Here is a 21,295-nt window from a genome sequence, read left to right as displayed (position 1 = left end):
AGGAGGCACGGGAGGAGGTCCAGCGGCGGGGTTGTGAACTCCAAGTTCATGGCGGCGGCGTTCCTCGCCGGTTCCGAGCGAGCGAGCTCCGACAGATTCTGCGTCTTGCGGCGATGATCGTGTTATCTCTGCAGCGGCAGCGGCGACATACAGCTGGTGCCGCGCTCCGTAGGTCAGCTTCTCTCATCCCTCACCCTGGGAGCAGTTGGTAGTCTCGCTTCCAGGTTTTTTTTCGTCCCACCACTTTCGTCCGGTTTTTTTTCGTAGGTTAACCGTCGTAGATTTTTTTCGTCGCCTCCCCCACTTCATCGGTTTATTTTCACTTCATCCTCTCACACAACGAAAAAAACTGAACGGATCAGAACTTTCCATACTGACGCAAATTATTTAGTAATGTCTTTATGTAAAAGAATCAATTACAATCAATCTCTAAAGATCAAATATAAATTAATTAATCTTCATAACGTTTGTTTCCTTCCGAATCACGTCCATAACTTTTCTTCCTTGTTTGGGCAGAAACTGTTTGGTAGCAGAGATTAGGAAGCTTCCTATGAGTGTAGTAATAGGAAGTATTCTTTTTCTTAATGATTCGTTTCCATGCATGATGATAGTAAATTAGGCCAACATTCACCACTATTTATCAACGTCATCAATCGTATCCATTCCTACCAGTTTTAAGGGAATCTACTCGCTATGTCTTTTTTAAGGGGATCCGCTCGTCGTCGCACGTTATTTTCACAAGCAATTCCCCTAAAAGAGGCGTGGGTATTGGTAGTTGAACGCCCGCTAGGTTTTCCGCCTGTCCCGTCCTCGCGCTGTGCCGCCGCCACCCGCCGAATTTCCAGCCGCCCGAGCCCGTTAACTTCGCCAGCCATCGGGTCAACTGCCCCCGCCCCAAACCCCCATCCCCGAGCACTAGCTATCGCCGCGTTGCCGCCCCAAGCTCCACGCCACCGGGAACGAATCAAGCGCCGTCCCGACACCGCCGTCGCTGGCCCAGCACCTCCAGCCTTGCATGGACAGCTTCAATGTGCAGTCTGCCTTGCTGCCTCATCTTCTGCCAGCGCATGCAGCGGCGGGGTTGGACGCGTGCGTGCTTGCTAGCTTGCTCTCCGTGCGTACGTACTTGCTCTGCGTGCGTCGCACCGGCCAATGCGCATGATGCGTGTGTGCCTACTTTTCTGTATGTGTATGCCAGCGTGATGCGTGTGTGCGTTGCTGTGTGTGTATGATATAGATGGCCCGAGTGTGTGCATGCTGTGCTCTGCTCTCTGCTGATCTATGTGTTGGTGCTCCTGCTATATGTTCATGCCATACAAATGAAATTTCTGTTAATCTTCTGACATGTTGAGTTGGTTCTCTCTGTCTTCTGAGGGGGTGAATGCAAAGCAGTCTATTAAGCCAGGCACTATTGCTGAGCTAAATTGACAAAAAAATATTGGTAGCCATAGTTGTAGTTTAAGTAGTAGCGAGTTGTCTGATATGTATAAAGAGCCCGTTGCAACTGAGCCCGTTACTAAATTGACAAAAAAGGTCGCCAGTGTCACTTGATATGCATGAGAATATTAAATGTATCATTAACATGATTAATATTGAACTCTTAAAGTTAATGTGGCCCCGTTGCAATGCACGGGCGTTCTTCTAGTAATGTTAAATCATATCATTTGGGATAATCTCGTCCCCTTACCTGAACGATGCTATCTGCGTGTAATAAATAGCATTGATATACCTGCTTGGCTTAGGAACGATCTCCGTGTCCATGTGCTACTGAATTTTTCAAAGAGCTTTACAAGGCGGATAACAATCTAAATCCAGATGCATTGCTCAACCTCTTTTCGGCCAAAAGTGACACTTGAGATGAATGATCAGCTATGCTGTGAGTTTACTGAGAAAGAAATTAGTGATGCATTATTCCAAATTGGGCCTTTAAAAGCACCGGGTGTTGATGGTTTTCCGGCTCATTTTTATCAGAGAAATTGGTCTTTTATGCGGGATGATGTAGTTGCTGCAGTAAAGGAGTTCTTTGTGAATGGAGTTATGCCTGAGGGCATAAATGACACGGTCATCGTTCTCATACCTAAAGGTAACTCGCCTGAGTGCTTTAAAGATTTTCGTCCAATAAGCCTCTGCAATGTTATTTACAAGGTGATATCCAAGTGTCTCGTCAACTGTTTGCGGACTTTCCTCGATGAGCTTGTGTCTGAAAATCAAAGCGCGTTTATCCCGGGAAGGATGATAACTGACAATGCCAGCATCGCTTTCGAGTGCTTCTATAAGATCCAACAGAGCAAAATTTCCCAGAACACTCACTGCGCTTATAAGTTAGACCTGACTAAGGCTTATGATCGCGTCGAATGGAAGTTTCTAGAAGGTGCCTTGTCCAAGTTTGGCTTCTGCCACAAATGGATATCATGGGTAATGACTTGTGTTCGCTCAGTGAGATATGCGGTGAGGATGAACGGGGAAATTCTGGAGTTCTTTTACCCTACGAGGGGCTTGAGGCAGGGTGACCCGCTAAGCCCCTACTTGTTCCTCTTTGTGGCTGAGGGTCTCTCCATGGCCCTGGACAAGCAGTGTGAAGTTGGACACATTACCCCAATTAAAGTAGCCAGGGGAAGCCCAGGGATCTCGCATTTGTTGTTCGCAGACGATTGTTTGCTCTTCTTCAAGGCATCGGAAGCTCAAGCTCGAAGTGTGAAAGATGCTCTATCTTTATTCCAGCAAGGTACTGGTCAACTTCTTAGCTCCGGAAAATGCTCTATTTTGTTTAGTCAGGCATGTCCAGAACTGGTCAGGCAGGCTATTTCTAGTACCTTGGATATTACAACTTCTACTTTTGAGGAGAAATATTTGGGCCTGCCAACCCCGGAAGGCCGCATGAAAGGTAAACACTTTCAACCCATTTCAGCTCGTTTCACTAAAAGGCTTACAAACTGGGCTGAGAGGTTCATGTCTCATGGTGCGAAAGACAACCTCATAAAATCAGTGGCTCAGGCTATTCCCACTTACACTATGAGCATTTTCAAGATGGGGGCTCGTTTCTGTGATCAGTATGAAAAACTCATTAGAGATTTTTGGTGGGGCGATGAGCAAAACAAGCGGAAAGTACATTGGATGTCATGGGATAGAATCACTCGTACTAAATCGCAAGGCGGAATGGGGTTCCGTGACATGAGAATTTTCAACCAAGCTTTGTTGGCGAAGCAAGCATGGAGACTTGTTCAAAGGCCGGACAGTATGTGTGCAAGAGTTTTGAAGTCAAAGTATTATCCAAAAGGTAATATCATGGATACGGTCTTCCCCTCGGATGCATCTCCTCTTTGGCGAGGGATTGAACATGGGCTTGAGTTATTAAAGAAGGGCATGATATGGAGAGTGGGAATGGAAAAAGCATCCAGATTCGTAGACATAATTAGATCCCTCGCCTAGAAGGGATGTCGATCATGTCCCTTAAGAACAGGAGCAGAAATCGTTGGGTCAACCAATCGATTATTCCAAACACAAATGAGTGGAATAGGCCTTTGATTCATAGTTTGTTTCATGAGTTTGATGCTCTAGAGATTTGCAAAATTAGGATACCATCAAGTCCTGTTGATGATGTGCTAGCGTGGAATCATGAAAAGGATGGTAATTTTACGGTGAGAAGTGCGTACAATTTGGGGCTGAACCTGAAAAATTCTACAGGCTGGGAAGAATCATCACATAGCCACGGCAATGGAAGAGTGTCTCTTTGGAACCTCATATGGAAAGCACACATCCCCCACAAGATCAGAATTTTTGCTTGGAGAACTGCTACTGATTCCTTACCAACAAAAGAAGACAAATTGAAGCGGACTTTGGAACACGATAGTATTTGCAATATTTGTGGTAGGGAGCCTGAGGATGCATACCATACTACTGTTCGCTGTACTAAAGCTAGAGCTATCAGAGAAGCTATGAGGAAAATCTGGCCTTTGCCAAAAGAAGAATGCTTCGATCGTTCAGGACCCGATTGGTTGCTGATGTTACTTAGCCAATGTGATAACACCTCCAAAGAGAGAATCTTGTTGTTGTTATGGAGAGCCTGGTACTTACGTGATGATATAGTGCATCATAAAGGTACTGCTTCCGTTGCCGAATCTGTCATCTTCTTGTCTAATTATTGGTATTACCTTAACGGAGACATTAATTCTGCCCATGACTTGAAGGGCAAAACTCCTGTGGCTGCAATTCCTAGAGCGAAATCTGAAATTAGTGCCCATGCTTCCAATTGGACCAAGGCCCCTGTTGGCGTTATGAAGGTAAATTCTGATGCATCTTTCATTGCTACTTCGAGTTTGGCAGCAGCTGGGGTCATTGCAAGAAATAGCGACGGCGAGGTCTTGTTTAGTGCGGGCTGGACCCTCCCTGAGTGCAGTGATGCCGAAGAGGCTGAAGGGCAGGCGATGCTTTTAGGCATGCAAACTTTGGAAAAAATATATGTTGGTCCGATGATTTTCGAGACAGACTGTGCGGCTGTTGTGGAGGCCCTCAATGCAAAGTCTGTGATCAGGCCAAGATGGTGGGCTACTTATAACGATTCTTTGGAATTGTTGAAGAATTCCCCATCCTGGAGAGTGACAAAGATTGGAAGAGAGAGCAACATGGCTGCACATAAACTTGCTGCTTACGCTAGATCTAATGGCAGTTTTTTTATGATGAGCAGTGTGCCATGTAGTATAACTGATGTAATCTTGAAAAATTGTACTCCGGATACAAGTAATATATAAAGCTCCCTTTTCCCTCAAAAAAAAGAAATACTACTCCCTACCTCTCATAATATAAAAACGTTTGGTGTACTGTAAAATAACTCGGTTGATGAGCTACTCGGTCGAGGTAGAAGATCAAATGACGACCATCACGACGAGGTAGGAGATCAAATGCAGAGCAGAAACACATACAGTTGGTCTGGCATGGCCCTCAGCCCAAGCGAATCTCTACTAAGCATTATTCAGTGCTTCGTTCAACCTTCCATTCTTCTACTAAGCATTATTCCTTCAAACCCGCCTTAACTGTCTTATTTTTTTTATTATCTTACCGAATAAACTTACGTTTTCTTTGGTAAGTTTGTAATAAGTGATTACAAAATAAAATCCTGAAATATGGGCAGACAAATCAGGCAAGATTTGATAAACATTTATTCACACAATAACATTAATATGGACCGGCGAATCAACCTGTGGTTGAGTTGGTTAGGTGGACAGTGGTATCCCTAACCCACCAGGGTTCAAATCCTGGTGCTCGCATTATTCCTGAATTTATTTCAGAATTTCCGGCGATGCGCTTTCAGTGGGAGGAGACGTTCCCGTCGACGACGAGGCGCCTACGGTGACTTCGTAAATCTCAAGATGATATGTCGGCTCAGTCTCTCGGAGGTGCTCATAGGGGTAGGGTGTGCGTGTGTGCGTTCATATGGGTGAGTGTATGCGCGTGTATATGAGTGCTTGTGTCTGTACTGATGCTCAAAAAAACATTAATATGGACCGGTGAATCACATGCTAAAATACTAAAATATTTGAACCTATTGCAACACACGGGCAAATTATATTACATAAAAATTACAATTGACCTCCGGCATTGAGCATCGTGCCTGATGACTTTCGGCTCTCAGCCGTGTTAGCTATATTCAGTCCATACTTTGTCAGTGCTTGCTTGCTGCTGTCTTGGCTTCAGTTCAGTCCCGCACAATCACTTGGCTTTGCAAGCTTCAGCTCATCTTCTTCAGTTTGAAGATTTTTCTCCATTGACTAATTCAGGTCGATGTCATACACTACATGCACCCTTCACCGATTTTATACCAAACACATACATGCCTACCAAAACTCTTAAAAATACAGCATTGTCCAACGAACGGGACAAGATTATTCAAGAGTTCACAATTAGAAACTGTACAAGAAAATAATATGTACAGCGCTGCTCATATGGCATCTTTCAATCCTGGGCTGACGTATCATCAACCTGAGAATGCTGTGCATAAGGCTGCAAAAAAAAATGGAACATAAGGTCAGCTCGATTTCAACATATGTGTGGGACTAAAACACGACCCTACAAACTTCTCTTCTTGTTTTGCTAGGATAGTAAAAATACCAAAATACTAGACGGCGGCAAAATTAAGACTGCATATACTCGAGTCAGTCCACTTAATCTATGCCACTGACAGAAAAACAAGCATGCGGTGATGCAGCAAGACTGACGATGCATATAAACTGTAGTACCTTGGGAACTGACGATGCATATTAAGTCAAGTTGTTATGTTGCGAAATGCAGATGTACGCAGATTATCAACAGGCGGATATTTAAGTTCCGAGATATCTATGCTATAGCTTCAAAAAAGTGTTCTGTGTAACAATAACATAATATGAGAAGTCACACTATATCAGCTGCCAGATCCAAACCAGAGGGTCCAAAATTGTCTAGTGCATTCTGTAGTATTCCAATTATTAGTTATGCACGGGGTGCAGATGTACCACTAACCAATATTTACGGTAACCTTATAACGGTATGCGCAATATCCCATATGTACATATATATTAACAATGGTAGTGCTGTGGAAAAACCTATCAGTAGGCTTAGTACTGTGTGCTCATACGAATCAATGTAGTTAATTGGCTTCTGGAACAAACATTGAAGGTAGCACGTGCAGGTGAACACCACTTGACAACAATGGCATTTGTGGTGTGTAGAATCCTACGGGAAAAGGGGTGTAGGAATACAATTCACAGATATTATGATGGTCTCATTACTTTGATCAAGGGTATCCATGAACAATCCAACGGAATAAAACCCTATGGATTCAACTGCGTAACAATAATATTCCAAAACAGGCGAAAGGTGCAAATTACTTGTCATTTTAGCCAAAGAGAACAGAACACGGAAGGATCATCTTTTTCTTATTTGTATTCAGGTCCAAACTACTTGACATTTTGAAAAAGCAATGTTGTTGGTCTACGTTACCACTTATTTCAACAGTAAAGAAGCGTACCATGCTATCCTGGGTTGGAGTTATAGCATGCATGTTATAATTCCCAATCAAGGTATAGTAGTAGTCATTCTGGATTGATATTTGATCAGCATGAGAATACTGTCCATCAAACTGCAAGCAAAAGGAAATATAAGATCAGTTTACTTGCAATATATGTGGCAACTAAAACATGGAAATCCTAGATCAATTGAAAACTAAAATAAAATGTGGTGACGCAACAAGACCGAGGATGAATATTAGTTGTATAGTACCTCTGGCGTTGAGTTGCTTTCTGAAAACAGGTGGCGAGAAATAGCATCCAGAGATGCATCATGAGGTGGCGGAGCATCCCCGGAGGAATAAATCGATTGCTGGCCATAAATAGTGTGTTCAAACTCATATTGTTATGTTCCGAAATGCAGCTGTAAGCCAATTATCAACAGACAAAAACTGAAGTTCCAGATAATGTACGCTAAATTCGCTCCAAACAAGTGTTCTATATAACAAAAACAACATGGGAGAAGTCAGACTATATCGGCCGCCAGATCCAAATTCGAGGGTCCAGAATTGTCTAGTAGATTCTGTAGTATTGCAATTAATTATGCATGGTGCTGAGATATACTCCCTCCGTCCCAAAATAAGTGACTCAACTTTATACTAACTTTGTATCAAAGTTAGTATAAAGTTGAGTCACTTATTTTGGGACAGAGGGAGTACCACTTATCAATATTTACAGGTATCATACAATATGTAAAATATCTCGTATACACATTTACATATGAAAAATGGCTGTGCTGTGCATAAAACCTATCTGTAGGCTAATCCTGAGTTCTAATAGCCTAATTCTCCCATCTCATCTGAAGTGTATGTTGTTTACCTCAGTACACCCAGAATAGTGAAGGACTCGATGCCTTAGTTTTCAAAATGATTTCCCAATTAAGTATACCAGTCTAACTCCAATACCAGTAAGCAAATGACAAGTACTCTCCCTCCGTCCCACAATGAAAGATGTTTTTACAAGCTAACATAGCTTGCAGAAACGTCTTACATTGTGGGACGGAGGGAGTACGTAAGAACAAAAATTGACTTAATAAAACATCTTCTATGTCTTCTTACTAGAGATAATAGAACTTGAGTTGTCACATTTAGGCAAGCATAGGGGTTGTACAAGAAATCTAAATTTGGGAGTAACTTGTTCCACTTTGTGCATGGAAAGCTTAATTACCTCACTGCTATAAAACGGAATAGTGGTGTAATCAGCACGTGAACCACTCACGGATCCAGAAACATCGGGATCTGCAAGCAAGGTAGCATGTAAAACTTTTGCCAGTGTAAGACCAATGCGATTTAATATGCCACAGCGCAGAGAATTGGAGCTATTACATATAGCCCATAGGAGGACAGAGAAAAACAATATGTCTATCTTATGACTGATAAACGCTTAGTTCAAATATCATTCTGCAGTGATTGATCTATGTTCAATCATGTGTTCTGACAGTAGATGTCCCTGGTATATATCTAGAGTTCTGGACTTACGAGTTCTTACCTTATGAGATCTTACCTTATTAATTCATCAAATAGTGTATAAATTGAGGATAATATCAGCTGTGGGGTTTTAAATTTATCTGCAGAAATAACATGTACAGGTACAGAAATACTAAGTAATAGAACAAAATAACAGATCAATCTACCACTTTTTTTCATATGGCATGACTAATGTACGGACGTAGATATATGAAATCAGGTTTTTTCTATGTACCCAGATCAAAGATCGTTATGTTTTGATAAAAGTACAGATGGTGCCTGTTTTAGTTAAACTGTCAAAGGCATTGGGCATCAATCATGATTTATGAATACCTTGATATTGCTCCGCGCCCAGGTTTGCTTGAGTTCCTCCCGGGAACCATCCCTGAAAGAAGAGAGCAACCTCATAGTGATGTTGCTGGGCTCATTCGTTTCTAGCAAAACATAGTGGAATCAGTTTTGTTTTGTTTTGTTTTTCAGCAACTGCATGAATCTACTCCCTCCGTTCCTAAATACAAATCTTTTTAGAGATTTCAATAAAAAACTACATACGGAGCAAAATGAGTGAATCCACACTCTAAAATATGTCTATATACATCCGCATGTAGTTTGTATTGAAATGTCTAAAAAGACTTATATTTAAAAATGGGGGGAGTAGCTAATTAGCTTGTAGAGCGAACATTGAAAGTAGCTCCCACAGGTGAAGACCAAAACTGGAAATAGAAAGTATTTACCTCGCGGATGTACACCCTCAAATCCAGTGGCGGAGGTAGAGGGTGGACAGGGTGGGCCACGGCCCACCCTGGCATTTTTGGAATAGCTTTATAGCATAGGAAAAAGGGTAAAAAATATTAAGAAAAAATATTTTTTATGAACACTTCTATTGTTGGCCCACCCTGGCCCATTGGGCTAGATCCGCTACTGCTCAAATCCCGAATGCTATACAGACTAGTTAAATGCCCGTGCGTTGCTACGGGCAAATGATTGTAAATAAATTAAAGGGCACCTAACGTTAGGTGCCTGAAAAATTCTTCGCATCAATCACTATTTTTTGCCATCAAATATCCCATGGTTAGGAGCACGCCCCCCACATGTTCATCTTCTTACTCCTCACCTGCGACGATTTCTCCTCCGTTGTGGCCTACCCAGGCCTAACCGCCTGCATCCAACCACTCCCGCCAGCTATCACCGGCTCGCCCTCGCCGTGGTCGGCGCTTCTCATGTCGTCCACATCTTCGGCCTTGTGCAAAGCATAAAGTTGCTCACGCAACAAAATAATTCATGCCCATGAGATTTAGCAAAACCGATAAATCAAAGATTAAGCGGATGATACTTGATTCAGACACACACTTCATCGCACATTTACCATAGAATAGTCCCTTGTCATTTTCTTTACCAAATCAATTACATCCAATGTTCCTAGAAAAAACGAAAGTGATTGTACAGATCCAGTTATCCCTTCTAGTTCACTCTGTCTAATGCATGTGCACGACGTATTGTTCCTTCATTCAACGTAAGTAGTGAATTTGATCTTGGTCTATCTTATTTCTTCGTTTGACTTGATGGGACGAAAAAATGGAGGTGATTGTACAAATCTAGTATACCTGTGAGACTCATCCCCACTATCTATTTATCTTAACATGCACCCTGTCCACCTCAGCATAGTTGCCACATCACCAGTCCCGTTTGCAATGGATCATTTCCTTTCCAACCCTAAAAAACATAACGACCAATCTTTCTCCCGTGGGAAAATCTACCTCGCGAGGCACAACCATCTCACCGCGATTCGCTTCCTTCCCCACTTCATTTTCTCCAGCAGATTCGCTCCTAATCATGGATGATCATTCACTTCATTCCTTACAAGGATGAGCGCTAAAAAATATCATGGCTTATAGTACCAATTCAACAACTCCGAATGTTTTTTTATCATTCTTTTCTTAATTAAGTTTTGGCTTATTCGTTTCTGCTTTTGATTTTTAAGAAATTACTTTTAGTTCAGTCCTCTCATGTTATATTATGCTTATCCTGCACCTATTATCTTTATTATGTACTTACTTGTTAAGCTCATCGTCATGCCCACTAAGAAAGCAAAATTTATCAGCATTAACCTATGTTTATTTCTCCATTTTTTGATTGTAGGAATATTGCTATCAGTGTCATACAAAGAAATAAGATAGACCAAGATATCTCTCCAAATGTACTGACCCATTTCTATTTCTCAATTTTCTAATTTTTGGATGTACAACAAGTCAAGTGGTATTATAGCAATGCAGTTTACTGTATTTGTTGGCTCATAATTCGATTGTTTCCTCTAACCTTTCTCTACCTGACCTATTTCGTGCAGGTATGTGATATTCGGAGACAAGGGTGTCAAATTTAGTCTTTTTTTGGCTCATGAGATATAAATCTCCTTTTCATGTGCATTTATCTCTTGAAGTGGTGTGTTACACATTCAGATTCTACTATTTTACTATGGCCTTTATCATGAGACTTATAATTTTTATATGCCTTGATTTTCTGAAAACTGGCGTTTATTTTGTTTTGCATGATTTAGACTACTCTTTTTGTATGAATTGATCGGGGAAATTACCAGGTAACTTCCTTTCATTATCCTCGGTTAATTATTGTGTTGTTCTATTCTAAGTCGCACTGTAGCCTACTTGGAAACAACTGCCCTCCTCAGTGGAAGTCTCAATGTAATTCTCAAATCCCCTAAATGAGATATAAATGTACGATGCAGTTTCACTTTCATGAGACTGAATTGAGAAGATGCCACAATTTGATTCTTGTGCTTTGAAATGTGTCACTCGGAGCAACTATTAGACAATACAATTTCCCAAAAGAATCATATCTTTCCAAGTCATTGTTAAATTTCCCGCTGCAATGCGCGGGGAATCCTTTAGTTTACCAGCTATTTCATGTCTCATGGCTTGTCCTCCACGTCGCGAGACTACTCCACCAAACAGTCAGCTTCGCAATAACCCCAATGATCATCCTCAATGAGTTTACTATCTTCCTCGACAACACTTGGCACAGGCATTAGACACACCAATTTCTATCTAAATAGTATTTTTCTTTCATCATGTACATCTCAAAGAAGACTTAGAATTAGACATACATCGATTAAAAAATTGAGTCTTTACCGAAGAAGCCTGTGCTCGAAATAATCGAGCACGGGCTTTTCTGGTCAAAACGTATCTTGTCTTTATCATGACTTATTTTCCTTGGTTAACAATACTTGTTGTTTTGCCGATATTTCAGGTTCATTAATTTTTTTTACCTAGATCTTCAATGGCAAGAATAACAATAAGTAGTCGCCTCATAGTATTTAAGTAAAAATGGACAAAAGGGCACAAGATAGCTGACTCGTATATATTCTTGAAACTGTCATGTTCTTGAGATATAAATAAAATACACTCAAGGGCTTGCCGTAGAGGCAGACATGGAAAAATCCATTGGCTCACACTGTTCTCCTAATCCACGTACACCTACAGAGTACACACAATTGTGAAACATCCATAGCCGCAATTGCCACTGGTAACCTACTGTAACTCGAAAGATGTATAATGCTGCTACTCCTATTACGTAATTGTACAAGCACCAATCATACCAGGTCCATTATTCACATCCAATGAACCCAAAGATTAGCATACCCAATAGTTAAATAATATACAAAATGGCATTTTATTGATTACAGTTTAATGAAAAAATTCACCATTGCTTTTATTTCAGAATTAGCCCGCGGTTGTGATAAAATGATAATTCAGTTGCTTTAGTACTATGCTAAATTTCTACAAGAAACATTTGAAATCGTCACGATAGAATTGCTTCTATTTTGGAACTAATCAAACAAATAGGAAGAACACAATATTCTTGCTATGATTTGCATCAAGAAACTTATAAAAATGGCAATACATGAGATCAGTTCTTACCACAAGAAGTGGATGCCTTCAGTTTTGACTCGTTGAGGTAAGGAAGCAGCATCACCTGCCAACAGGGATTCGAGGACGGGCGAGATCGGAGGAAGCTGCGCCATGCGTGGAGGAGGGCTCATGGCATGACCTATCCACCTCGAGAATAACAGCAAGCAAGCACGCACAACTGTTACCCCTGCCCTCGACCAAACCTCATTGCCTACTGGAAGGAGCGGCTATGGTGGCTCGATGGCATGGCCGTGCTGCATGTTATCCAGCAGATAGGCGACGGCGCGACGCCAATTCTCCCCAACCCTCACTTCTCTGTAACTCTTCCACGAATTGTGTTATCTGGGAGCAGCACACAACCTGTTGAAGATACTCGGGGACGGCGGCCAGCTCGCACACAACCTCCAATGGCGCAGGTGCGGCACTGGGAGGAGGAGGGCGTTGGATTATGCAGGGACGACATTGGAGAAGGACTGCAAGGTCAGGAGGATCCGCGATCTGAGGCCTAACACGCTCGTTGCCTCTCAATGTCCACCTCTTTAAGGAGAACATGAGCAAGGGAGAAAATCGGCGGCTACATCCCAAGAAAGGAAAGAGAGCGGGAGAGATGAAGGGGATTGACGTCCATGCATATGTTTCCTTTTTCTTTTCTTCCCTTTTTACGTGTGTATCGAAGAATCTCTAATCAATCTCTGAAAAATCAAATCTAAATTAATCAACTATACCATAAGTTCCTCAATCACATTAATTAATATTTTGGGCAAGGTATGGAAACGTTAATTAATGTAATTTTTGAGAAGTATGGAAATATTATTTAATGTGATTGAGGAACTTATGGTATAGTTGATTAATTTAGATTTGATTTTTCAGAGATTGATTATAGATTAATCATAATTGATTTTTTCATATAAATACATTACGAATAAATGGAAGGAGTATCAGACGCGATTCAGTTTTAGCATGGGAGGAGTGGTGGGAGGTGAGACGAAAATAAACCAGACGAAAATAAACCGGACAAAAATAAACCGGGACTATTCAACCAACTCGTCCATTAGAAGTAGAGATATTTGGTCGGATGCAGCAGGCAGATAGAAACTTGGGGCTAGAAAAACAAAAACAAACACGAAAGATCAATATATAGTTTTCACTGACTTGCTGAAAAAGAACTGCATCACCGCCGCCGCGTTCGCTCAAGTTCTTGCGTTCGGGGGTGCGGCGGAGCGCTCTCTGTGTTGGATGACTTGGCGCCGCCACTGGCGGCGACCCTAGGCAAGAAGAAGGGTGTGGACGAGACGAGAGGCGGGACGGAAGGGTTTACAAGCTGGGCTTGGGCTCGTGAGGAAACGAAACGGGCCGCTTGGACTCGTAAGAAACAGGCCGAAGGCGAGGGTTTACTAGCTGGGCTATGACGAGGTTTAAGGGCACCAGAAGGTCAACTTAGGACTAACCTATCCCTCAAAAAAAAAACTTAGGACTAACCTTAGAGCAACCCTAGAAGACCCCGCATCCCGTCCTGACCCGTAAAATAACCGTCAAAATGCGGGTCGGGGCGAAAAACCCAGCCCGATCAGACCCCGCATCTCGCCCCGCAAAAAAAATTTTAGGGGGCACGGCAAAATCCCGACCCCAATCCGGGAAAACGCGGGTTTCCCCCTTGCGGCTGCGGTGCCCTGCATATAAGCGGAAGCGGTTGGTGGGGGACATTTCATCCCGCGCTTTCCTCCACCAACCACCTCTCCTCTCCCTCCTCGCGCCGCCGCCAGCCGCCGCCCAAGATTCCGACGAAAGCAGCCGGCAGGAGCACGCCGGAAGGACGCCACATGCAGGAGGCCTCCCCTCCCTTCCCCCTTGCGTCAGCGGGCCGCCGGATTTGCAGATCTGCGGCACTTCAACGCGGGCCGCCGGATTTGGCTTTTTCCGGCCGCCGGTTGCTGCCCCAAGCGATGGAGTGGTCGGGGAGCCTCTCCCGTAGCCTAGGCAAGGGCGCATCGCCGCATGCAGGTACGGATTCGCCCGCCCGCCGCTGCCGAAGGTTTGCGGGCATGGATTCGTCCGGCCGTCCACCGGGCTCGGCGCTCGCGCAGCGTCTTTGTGGCTTGCCGATGCCGCTCATAGAGTGCAACGACTGCACGCGGAAAGTGATGCCGCTCACTTTGGGCACGCCGAAGCACCCCAGATGGGTGTTCTTAAAATGCGAAAACAACGGGGTACGTGCACTTGCGGTAGCTCATTTCATAGCTCATTCTTTAGTTCAATTGCGGTAGCTCACTTCGAGCTTGATCATTCTTTTGTGTAGGGCGATGTATGCTCATTTTGGTTTTGGGAAGGCCAATACATTGATTTGTTGATAGAAAAAAACTTAATAGATGTTGGTGCACTCCTTAGTAGAATCGAAGGCAATGATGCGGCTGCATGTGCAACTAGAGGGGAAGCAACGTCTATTTCTTTCGAACCAAAGATGAAGAAAAAGGAATGCAAAATCAAGAATCCACAGATCAACAACGAATGCATGGAGAAGATATTAGTCCAACTAGTGGGAGCAGTTATGGAAGTTGGAAATCTTCTGAAATGCATACTTGTGGTTCTTGTTTTCTTTGATTTTGCTATTCTAGCAAAGATTTGGTGTTGTCTTTTGTATCTAATGTTGTTGCAAAAGCAAAGAAATACATTATGCTAGATCAATTTAAATTGCAAATATAGATTTTGTGGGTCGGGAGGAGCTGCGCCAGATCAGACGCCGCAAAGCCGACGCCATCCGCGCCGGCCCGCAAAGGCGTTTTCGCGCGAACCGCAAACATGTTTTGCGGGCCGGGAGGATGCGGAGTCTGCTAGAGTTGCTCTTATGGTGTGCCCCTAAAAAACTAATCTTATAGAGTATTGTTCTATGGGGGCGCGGTGGATCCTGGCAAGGGCCGGCGGGAGGGCTCCGTTGTTAGTCGTTCTTTCAAGATTTGTTAGGGTTTGTGTCCTATTCAGGAAGACGAGACGGCGGCGGCTCCCTGCAGATGGAATAAAGGTCTCCCCGTCTAGTCCCCGTTCCGGTGGTGCGTCTAGCATTGTTGGTGGGCGTGTGGAGGTGTGTCTCCGGCGGATCTATCCTCGGTGGATTTGCTCGGATCTGGTTGTGGTTCGTCTATGTTCGTGTGTCTTCAGGTTGGATCCTTTCGATCTACGTTATTCTTCATCAGCGACGGTTGCTGTTCTGGTGCGCTGGTCCTATGGGGCCTTAGCACGACGACTTCCCGACTGTCTACTACAACAAGTTGTGCCCGACTCCGGCGTGGGAGGGATGATGACGGCGGCGCGCCTTCGGCTCGCTTCAGTGATTGTAGTCGTCGCTAGGTGGTCTACGGATCTGGATATAATTTTTATTATTTCTAGTATTCGTTGTACTGCCATAATAGAAGATGAATAGATTGAAAGTTTTCTCGCAAAAAAAAAGAACAAACGAATGGAGATCTAGAACAAACGAATTGAGATCGTCAACGGCCATCTCCTATAATAAAAAAGACTAATCTACTGTTGACCATGTGATCCTGATTCTCCTGTTTTTTTTTTTTCTTGTCCTCTCTTCTCCTTCTACGTCGGTCACCTCCTCATCGACTCCACATTGGAGATAGTTGACCACACTTGCCGTTGAAATTAAACTTGAGGAAAGGGTTCATATGAATATGAATTTACATATAACGACAAAAAACGAACGAAGCCGTAGTCCTACACCGAAGCCTAAGAAAAGGGTTCATATATGAGTTTCAAGGGCGCACATTTTTTGAACAAAATGGGCAACAACCATAATATATAGTCGCAGAAACAAATCAAAAACAAAATGCGATTGATCGATTGATCGATGGAGCAAGCACAGCATACGTACCTCGAGGGCCATTCTGAGATGGAACTCGAAGACGGTGAATCCGCCACTGGGCCCGCCCCGTTTGACGTAGAGCTTGCTGACGGCGACCTCGTCCCCTACCCTGGCCGCGCCCTTGCTCTTCCACGTCCCGCCTCCCAGTGCCTTCCTGCTAATGGCGCCGCCCCTCTTTGGGCTGATGAGCGTGAAGAACACCTTGGCTCCCTCCGCCGCGGCGTCTCCGTCCCAATCCTGGGTCAGCAGCCCGCCGGCTGCGTAATATACGCGCGCACACATATTCATGTTGATCACGAGGCCGGCCAGGCGAGAGTTGGTGATAATACATGCATGAGTAGCACTCTACAGATCAACAGTGGAGTTTACTCACATTGCTGCTGCCGAGCCGGGGTTGACTCGTAGATGCGGACCCAGGGGATTCGTTGGTGGCGGAACTTGATGAAGAAGTCCCGCACAGCGCCCAAGGTCGCGGCATGGCCGCCGCCGGGAACTGATCCCACGAGATACTCCACCAGCCTGTCTTTTTCACCCAGGGCCGAGGCCGCCGAGGGGCTGTGGTGCCCTGCCATCTCCCAGCTGCCTCCGGCCGGCCTTCTCGACCTGCTAGCTAGCTTCCGGCTGCTGCGCCTACGTAGCTAAGCTAAGCGTGTGTCGACTGCGTGGACTGCAGCTCCACCAAGAGCCCGCCAGCTTATATATATACCGAGCGTCGAGGGGCCGATGCCGATGCCGATGTCGATCAAGTCGGGTGGAAACGCCGGCGCGGGATAAGCGAGAGCGTGTCCAGTCAAGAGAGAAAGAGGCAGCTGCATGCATGTGCACTGTGCAATCGAGTGCCTAACTTCAAATCTCAAATATCAACAGGGTGCATACAAGTATCTGTGTTTATAATAAGAAACGAGCCGTCCCGTGTTGCGCCGTAGAGAAGTCAAATTACATAGGCACCCATCCGTGCACATATACATGGCGTCTGCGACTTCCGCCCATTGACCAAATCTCTCCCCCTTGACGCCATTGGCCAGGAAAATCAATTGACTCTATGCTCAAATTGGCGGTCGACCAGGTACACCTATGGCACAAGGTGCGCAGAAAATCACCGCCGGCCCCTTCCCGTTTTGCGGTCGACGGTGCTGCTTTGGCCCTCGGTGTAGGCGTTAGCCATCGGAGGGTCCTCATCGTTCGAGGAGATCTACGCGGATAACCTCTGGAGCAAGCGCTCTTGCTCCTCGGTGTGCGCCTTCGCCTTCGCCGCAAATTGTGCCGTTGCCTCGTGCTTCGACAACTCGATGTCGAGCCGGAGCGCTTTGGCATTCTTGCGCCAGAGTCGTCGCGCATCAGTCTCATTTCCAAGGAGCGGCGCAGGACCGATGTGACGAGCGTGTCCTCGGGATCCACCAGAGCGCGCTTCCCTGACGCCTCACCCACGCCGCACCCATTGCTGCGCATCCGTCTCCGCCCTCGTCAGGGAGTGGCGGAGGACCGACGCGAGGAGCGTGTCCTCGGGATCCACCGGCGCCTCGCCAACGCCTTACCCGCCGCCGAGCATCCACCTCCGTTGTTGTCAGGGAGCGGTGGAGGACCGATGCTAGAAGCGTGTCCTCCGGATCCATCGGGACCTCACCAACGCCTCTCTCGCCGCCGCCTTCTCCCTCACTCGTTGCTGCTCGCACCTCTGACTCGGGCGTCCTCGACTGCCCCGACGTCGGTAAGGGCACGAGCACCCAGCGATAGCCATGGACGCCCTTCGGAGGTGGCAGAGAAGGGGCGGGGTGGCGTACCTGCAGTGGAGTAGAGCGGGCGAAGCTGCCACCGGTGTTGCACATTAGACGAGGGGCCTGGTAACGTCGCCCACACTGCATCGCCGGGTGACGGTGGAACGTGAGTTGTCGCCGCTGCTGCCGCACCTATGCAGCCACACGGCTGCAGTGCGATGCGGAGAGCGAGCGCATCCGCGTCCGAGTCGCCGTCGGAGCCGCACTGCTCTTGGCGTTCCCCATGGAATGGATTGGAAGACAAGAGAACGGAGAGACTGAAGTGGACAGGAGCAGACTGAGGTCTAGGGTTCGTCCGAATTGGGATTTTATGTGGGGTCTCTATGGGCCACGGTGGGCCGAGCTGACGTGCCAGACGCACCCTGGCCTCCTCATATCCACCACAGATTTGTGCTGAATATGAGGGATGGCAAACAATCTGGATATTTGGGGTCTGGTTTAAGAAGACCGTCTGTGTTGGGGTTTTTTTTTTGACCGGTCCATCCACCCGTAGAGTTGGGGCTCGTTTTGAGGTGCCCAGCTATAGATGCTTTAATAATATTACAAGAAACTAGCTGCATGCCCGTGCGTTGCCACGGAGCAATAAAATATATAATCAGACAACTTATTTTTAGAAGTGCATGCTCATGTCAGCTTAAATAATGCAATGTCATTCCCGTCCGCACATCATATTGTCTCTGAACCTCTCATCTTCACCGCTTCACCCCACATCTCTCTGTAGCAGTTTTTCATCACATTCTAAATATCACCATCCTATTATCACTACATGTAGATCTTATTTCTCAAACTTCAAGTTTTTTTTCCAATGTCGTTTGGCAAAGATTTAGTAACGCCTTAATGCAGCAATATACTGGAAATATGTAGTATAATGATATGATGGTGATATGAAAATTACCTGATTCATGCTAGTACAATGAGTGATCCATCCACATTCTAGCCGACGTGGCTAGAACACACCCATAGGATCCTTTGTTTTTAATTTGCCTCGCTCCTCGACATCCTCCTTTTGCATCTCCTCCCCTCCACTGTTGTGTGCTCACGAGGCTCCTATAGAAATAAAACGTATAGAGAGAAGGATTTGTTTACTCTATTCCATTTTGTTTATGTGGCTGCTGTTGGGGAACGTAATAATTTCAAAATTTTCGTACGCACACGCCAGATCATGGTGATGCATAGCAACGAAAGGGAGACTGTGATCTACGTACCCTTGTAGATCGCAACGGAAGCGTTTGGTTGATGTAGTCGTACGTCTCCACGACCCGACCGATCAAGCACCGAAACTACGGCACCTCCGAGTTCTAGCACACGTTCAGCTCGATGACATCCCCGGACTCCGATCCAGCAAAGTGTCGAGGAATAGTTCCGTCAGCACGACGGCATGGTGACGATCTTAATGTACTACTGTCGCAGGGCTTCGCCTAAGTACCGCTACAATATTACCAAGGACTATGGTGGCAGGGGGCGCCGCACACGACTAAGAATATGATCACGTCGATCAACTTGTGTGTCTCCGGGGTGCCCCTGCCTCCGTATATAAAGGTTCAAGAGAGGAGGAGGCCGGCCGGCCCCTATGGCGCGCCAAGGAGGAGTCCTCCTCCTAGTAGGAGTAGGACTCCTACTAGGAGGGGGAAAGAAGTGGGGAGGGAGAAGGAAAGGGGGCGCCGCCCCCCCTCTCCTAGTCCAATTCGGACCAGGGGGGAGGAGGCGCGCGGCCCACCTTTGGCTGCCCCTCTCTCTCTCTCCACTAAGGCCCATATGGCCCATTACTTCTCCCGGGGGGGTTCCGGTAACCCTCCGGCTCTCCGGTTTTCTCCGAAATCACCCGGAACACTTCCGGTGTCCGAATATAGCCGTCCAATATATCAATCTTTATGTCTCGACCATTTCGAGACTCCTCGTCATGTCCGTGATCACATCCGGGACTCCGAACAACCTTCGGTACATCAAAACGTATAAACTCATAATATAACTGTCATCGAAACCTTAAGCGTGCGGACCCTAAGGGTTCAAGAACAATGTAGACATGACCGAGACATGTCTCTGGTCAATAACCAATAGCGGGACCTGGATGCCCATATTGGCTCCTACATATTCTACGAAGATCTTTATCGGTCAGACCGCATAACAACATACGTTGTTCCCTTTGTCATCGGTATGTTACTTGCCCGAGATTCGATCATCAGCTATAGACTCCTTCGTTACCGGCAAGTCTCTTTACTCGTTCTGTAATACATCATCTCGCAACTAACTCATTAGTTGCATTGCTTGCAAGGCTTAAGTGATGTGCATTACCGAGAGGGCCCAGAGATACCTCTCCGACGATCGGAGTGACAAATCCTAATCTCGAAATATGTCAACCCAACATGTACCTTTGGAGACACCTGTAGAGCACCTTTATAATCACCCAATTACGTTGTGACGTTTGGTAGCACACAAAGTGTTCCTCCGGCACACGGGAGTTACATAATCTCATAGTCATAGGAACATGTATAAGTCATGAAGAAAGCAATAGCAACATACTAAACGATCGGGTGCTAAGCTAATGGAATGGGTCATGTCATTCAGATCATTCAACTAATGATGTGATCCCGTTTAATCAAATGACAACTCTTTGTCCATGGTTAGGAAACATAACCATCTTTGATTAACGAGCTAGTCAAGTAGAGGCATACTAGTGACACTCTGTTTGTCTATGTATTCACACATGTATTATGTTTCCGGTTAATACAATTCTAGCATGAATAATAAACTTTTATCATGATATAAGGAAATAAATAACGACTTTATTATTGCCTCTAGGGCATATTTCCTTCAGTCTCCCACTTGCACTAGAGTCAATAATCTAGATTACACAGTAATGATTCGAACACCCATGGAGCTTTGGTGCTGATCATGTTTTGCTCGTGGAAGAGGCTTAGTCAACGGGTCTGCTACATTCAGCTCCGTATGTATCTTGCAAATCTCTATGTCTCCCACCTGGACTAGATCCCGGATGGAATTGAAGCGTCTCTTAATGTGCTTGGTTCTCTTGTGAAATCTGGATTCCTTTGCCAAGGCAATTGCACCAGTATTGTTGCAAAAGATTTTCATTGAACCCGATGCACTAGGTATGACACCTAGATCGGATATGAACTCCTTAATCTAGACTCCTTTGTTTGCTGCTTCCGAAGCAGCTATGTACTCCGCTTCACATGTAGATCCCGCCACGACGCTCTGTTTTGAACTGCACCAA

The 21,295-nt window shown here is 45.3% G+C and overlaps 1 protein-coding gene across 1 annotated transcript; it reads right to left on the bottom strand.

The window, feature by feature from the left end:
* Window positions 1-5,949: 5,949 nt before the first annotated feature.
* LOC125554474 (uncharacterized) lies at window positions 5,950-16,860 on the bottom strand. Its single transcript, XM_087520006.1, has 9 exons — window positions 16,662-16,860; window positions 16,298-16,545; window positions 13,483-13,528; window positions 9,238-9,269; window positions 8,837-8,888; window positions 8,205-8,275; window positions 7,252-7,374; window positions 7,001-7,111; window positions 5,950-5,997 (listed from the first exon to the last, which is right to left on the bottom strand). Exons 1-9 carry the CDS (start codon window positions 16,858-16,860, stop codon window positions 5,950-5,952), a joined length of 930 nt encoding a protein of 309 aa, XP_087376132.1.
* Window positions 16,861-21,295: the final 4,435 nt, after the last annotated feature.

This window comes from Triticum urartu, chromosome 4A, assembly GCF_056163025.1.
Source record: "Triticum urartu cultivar PI428250 chromosome 4A, HENAU_Tu73, whole genome shotgun sequence".
NCBI classification, from domain to species: domain Eukaryota; kingdom Viridiplantae; phylum Streptophyta; class Magnoliopsida; order Poales; family Poaceae; genus Triticum; species Triticum urartu.
The sequence above is the reverse complement of the archived record's forward strand: the minus strand, read 5'-3'. Positions and strand labels throughout refer to the sequence as shown.

Bases quoted from the DNA above. Each gene is read 5' to 3' on its own strand.
- LOC125554474 (XM_087520006.1), bottom strand. From the start codon at position 16,860: ATGGCAGGGCACCACAGCCCCTCGGCGGCCTCGGCCCTGGGTGAAAAA. The intron at 13,529-16,297 runs GTACGTATGCTG...TTGTTTTTCTAG, and splicing joins ATCTCAGAATGGCCCTCGAG to CCCCAAGTTTCTATCTGCCT. The intron at 7,375-8,204 runs GTAATTAAGCTT...TAACAATATGAG, and splicing joins TTCCGTTTTATAGCAGTGAG to TTTGAACACACTATTTATGG.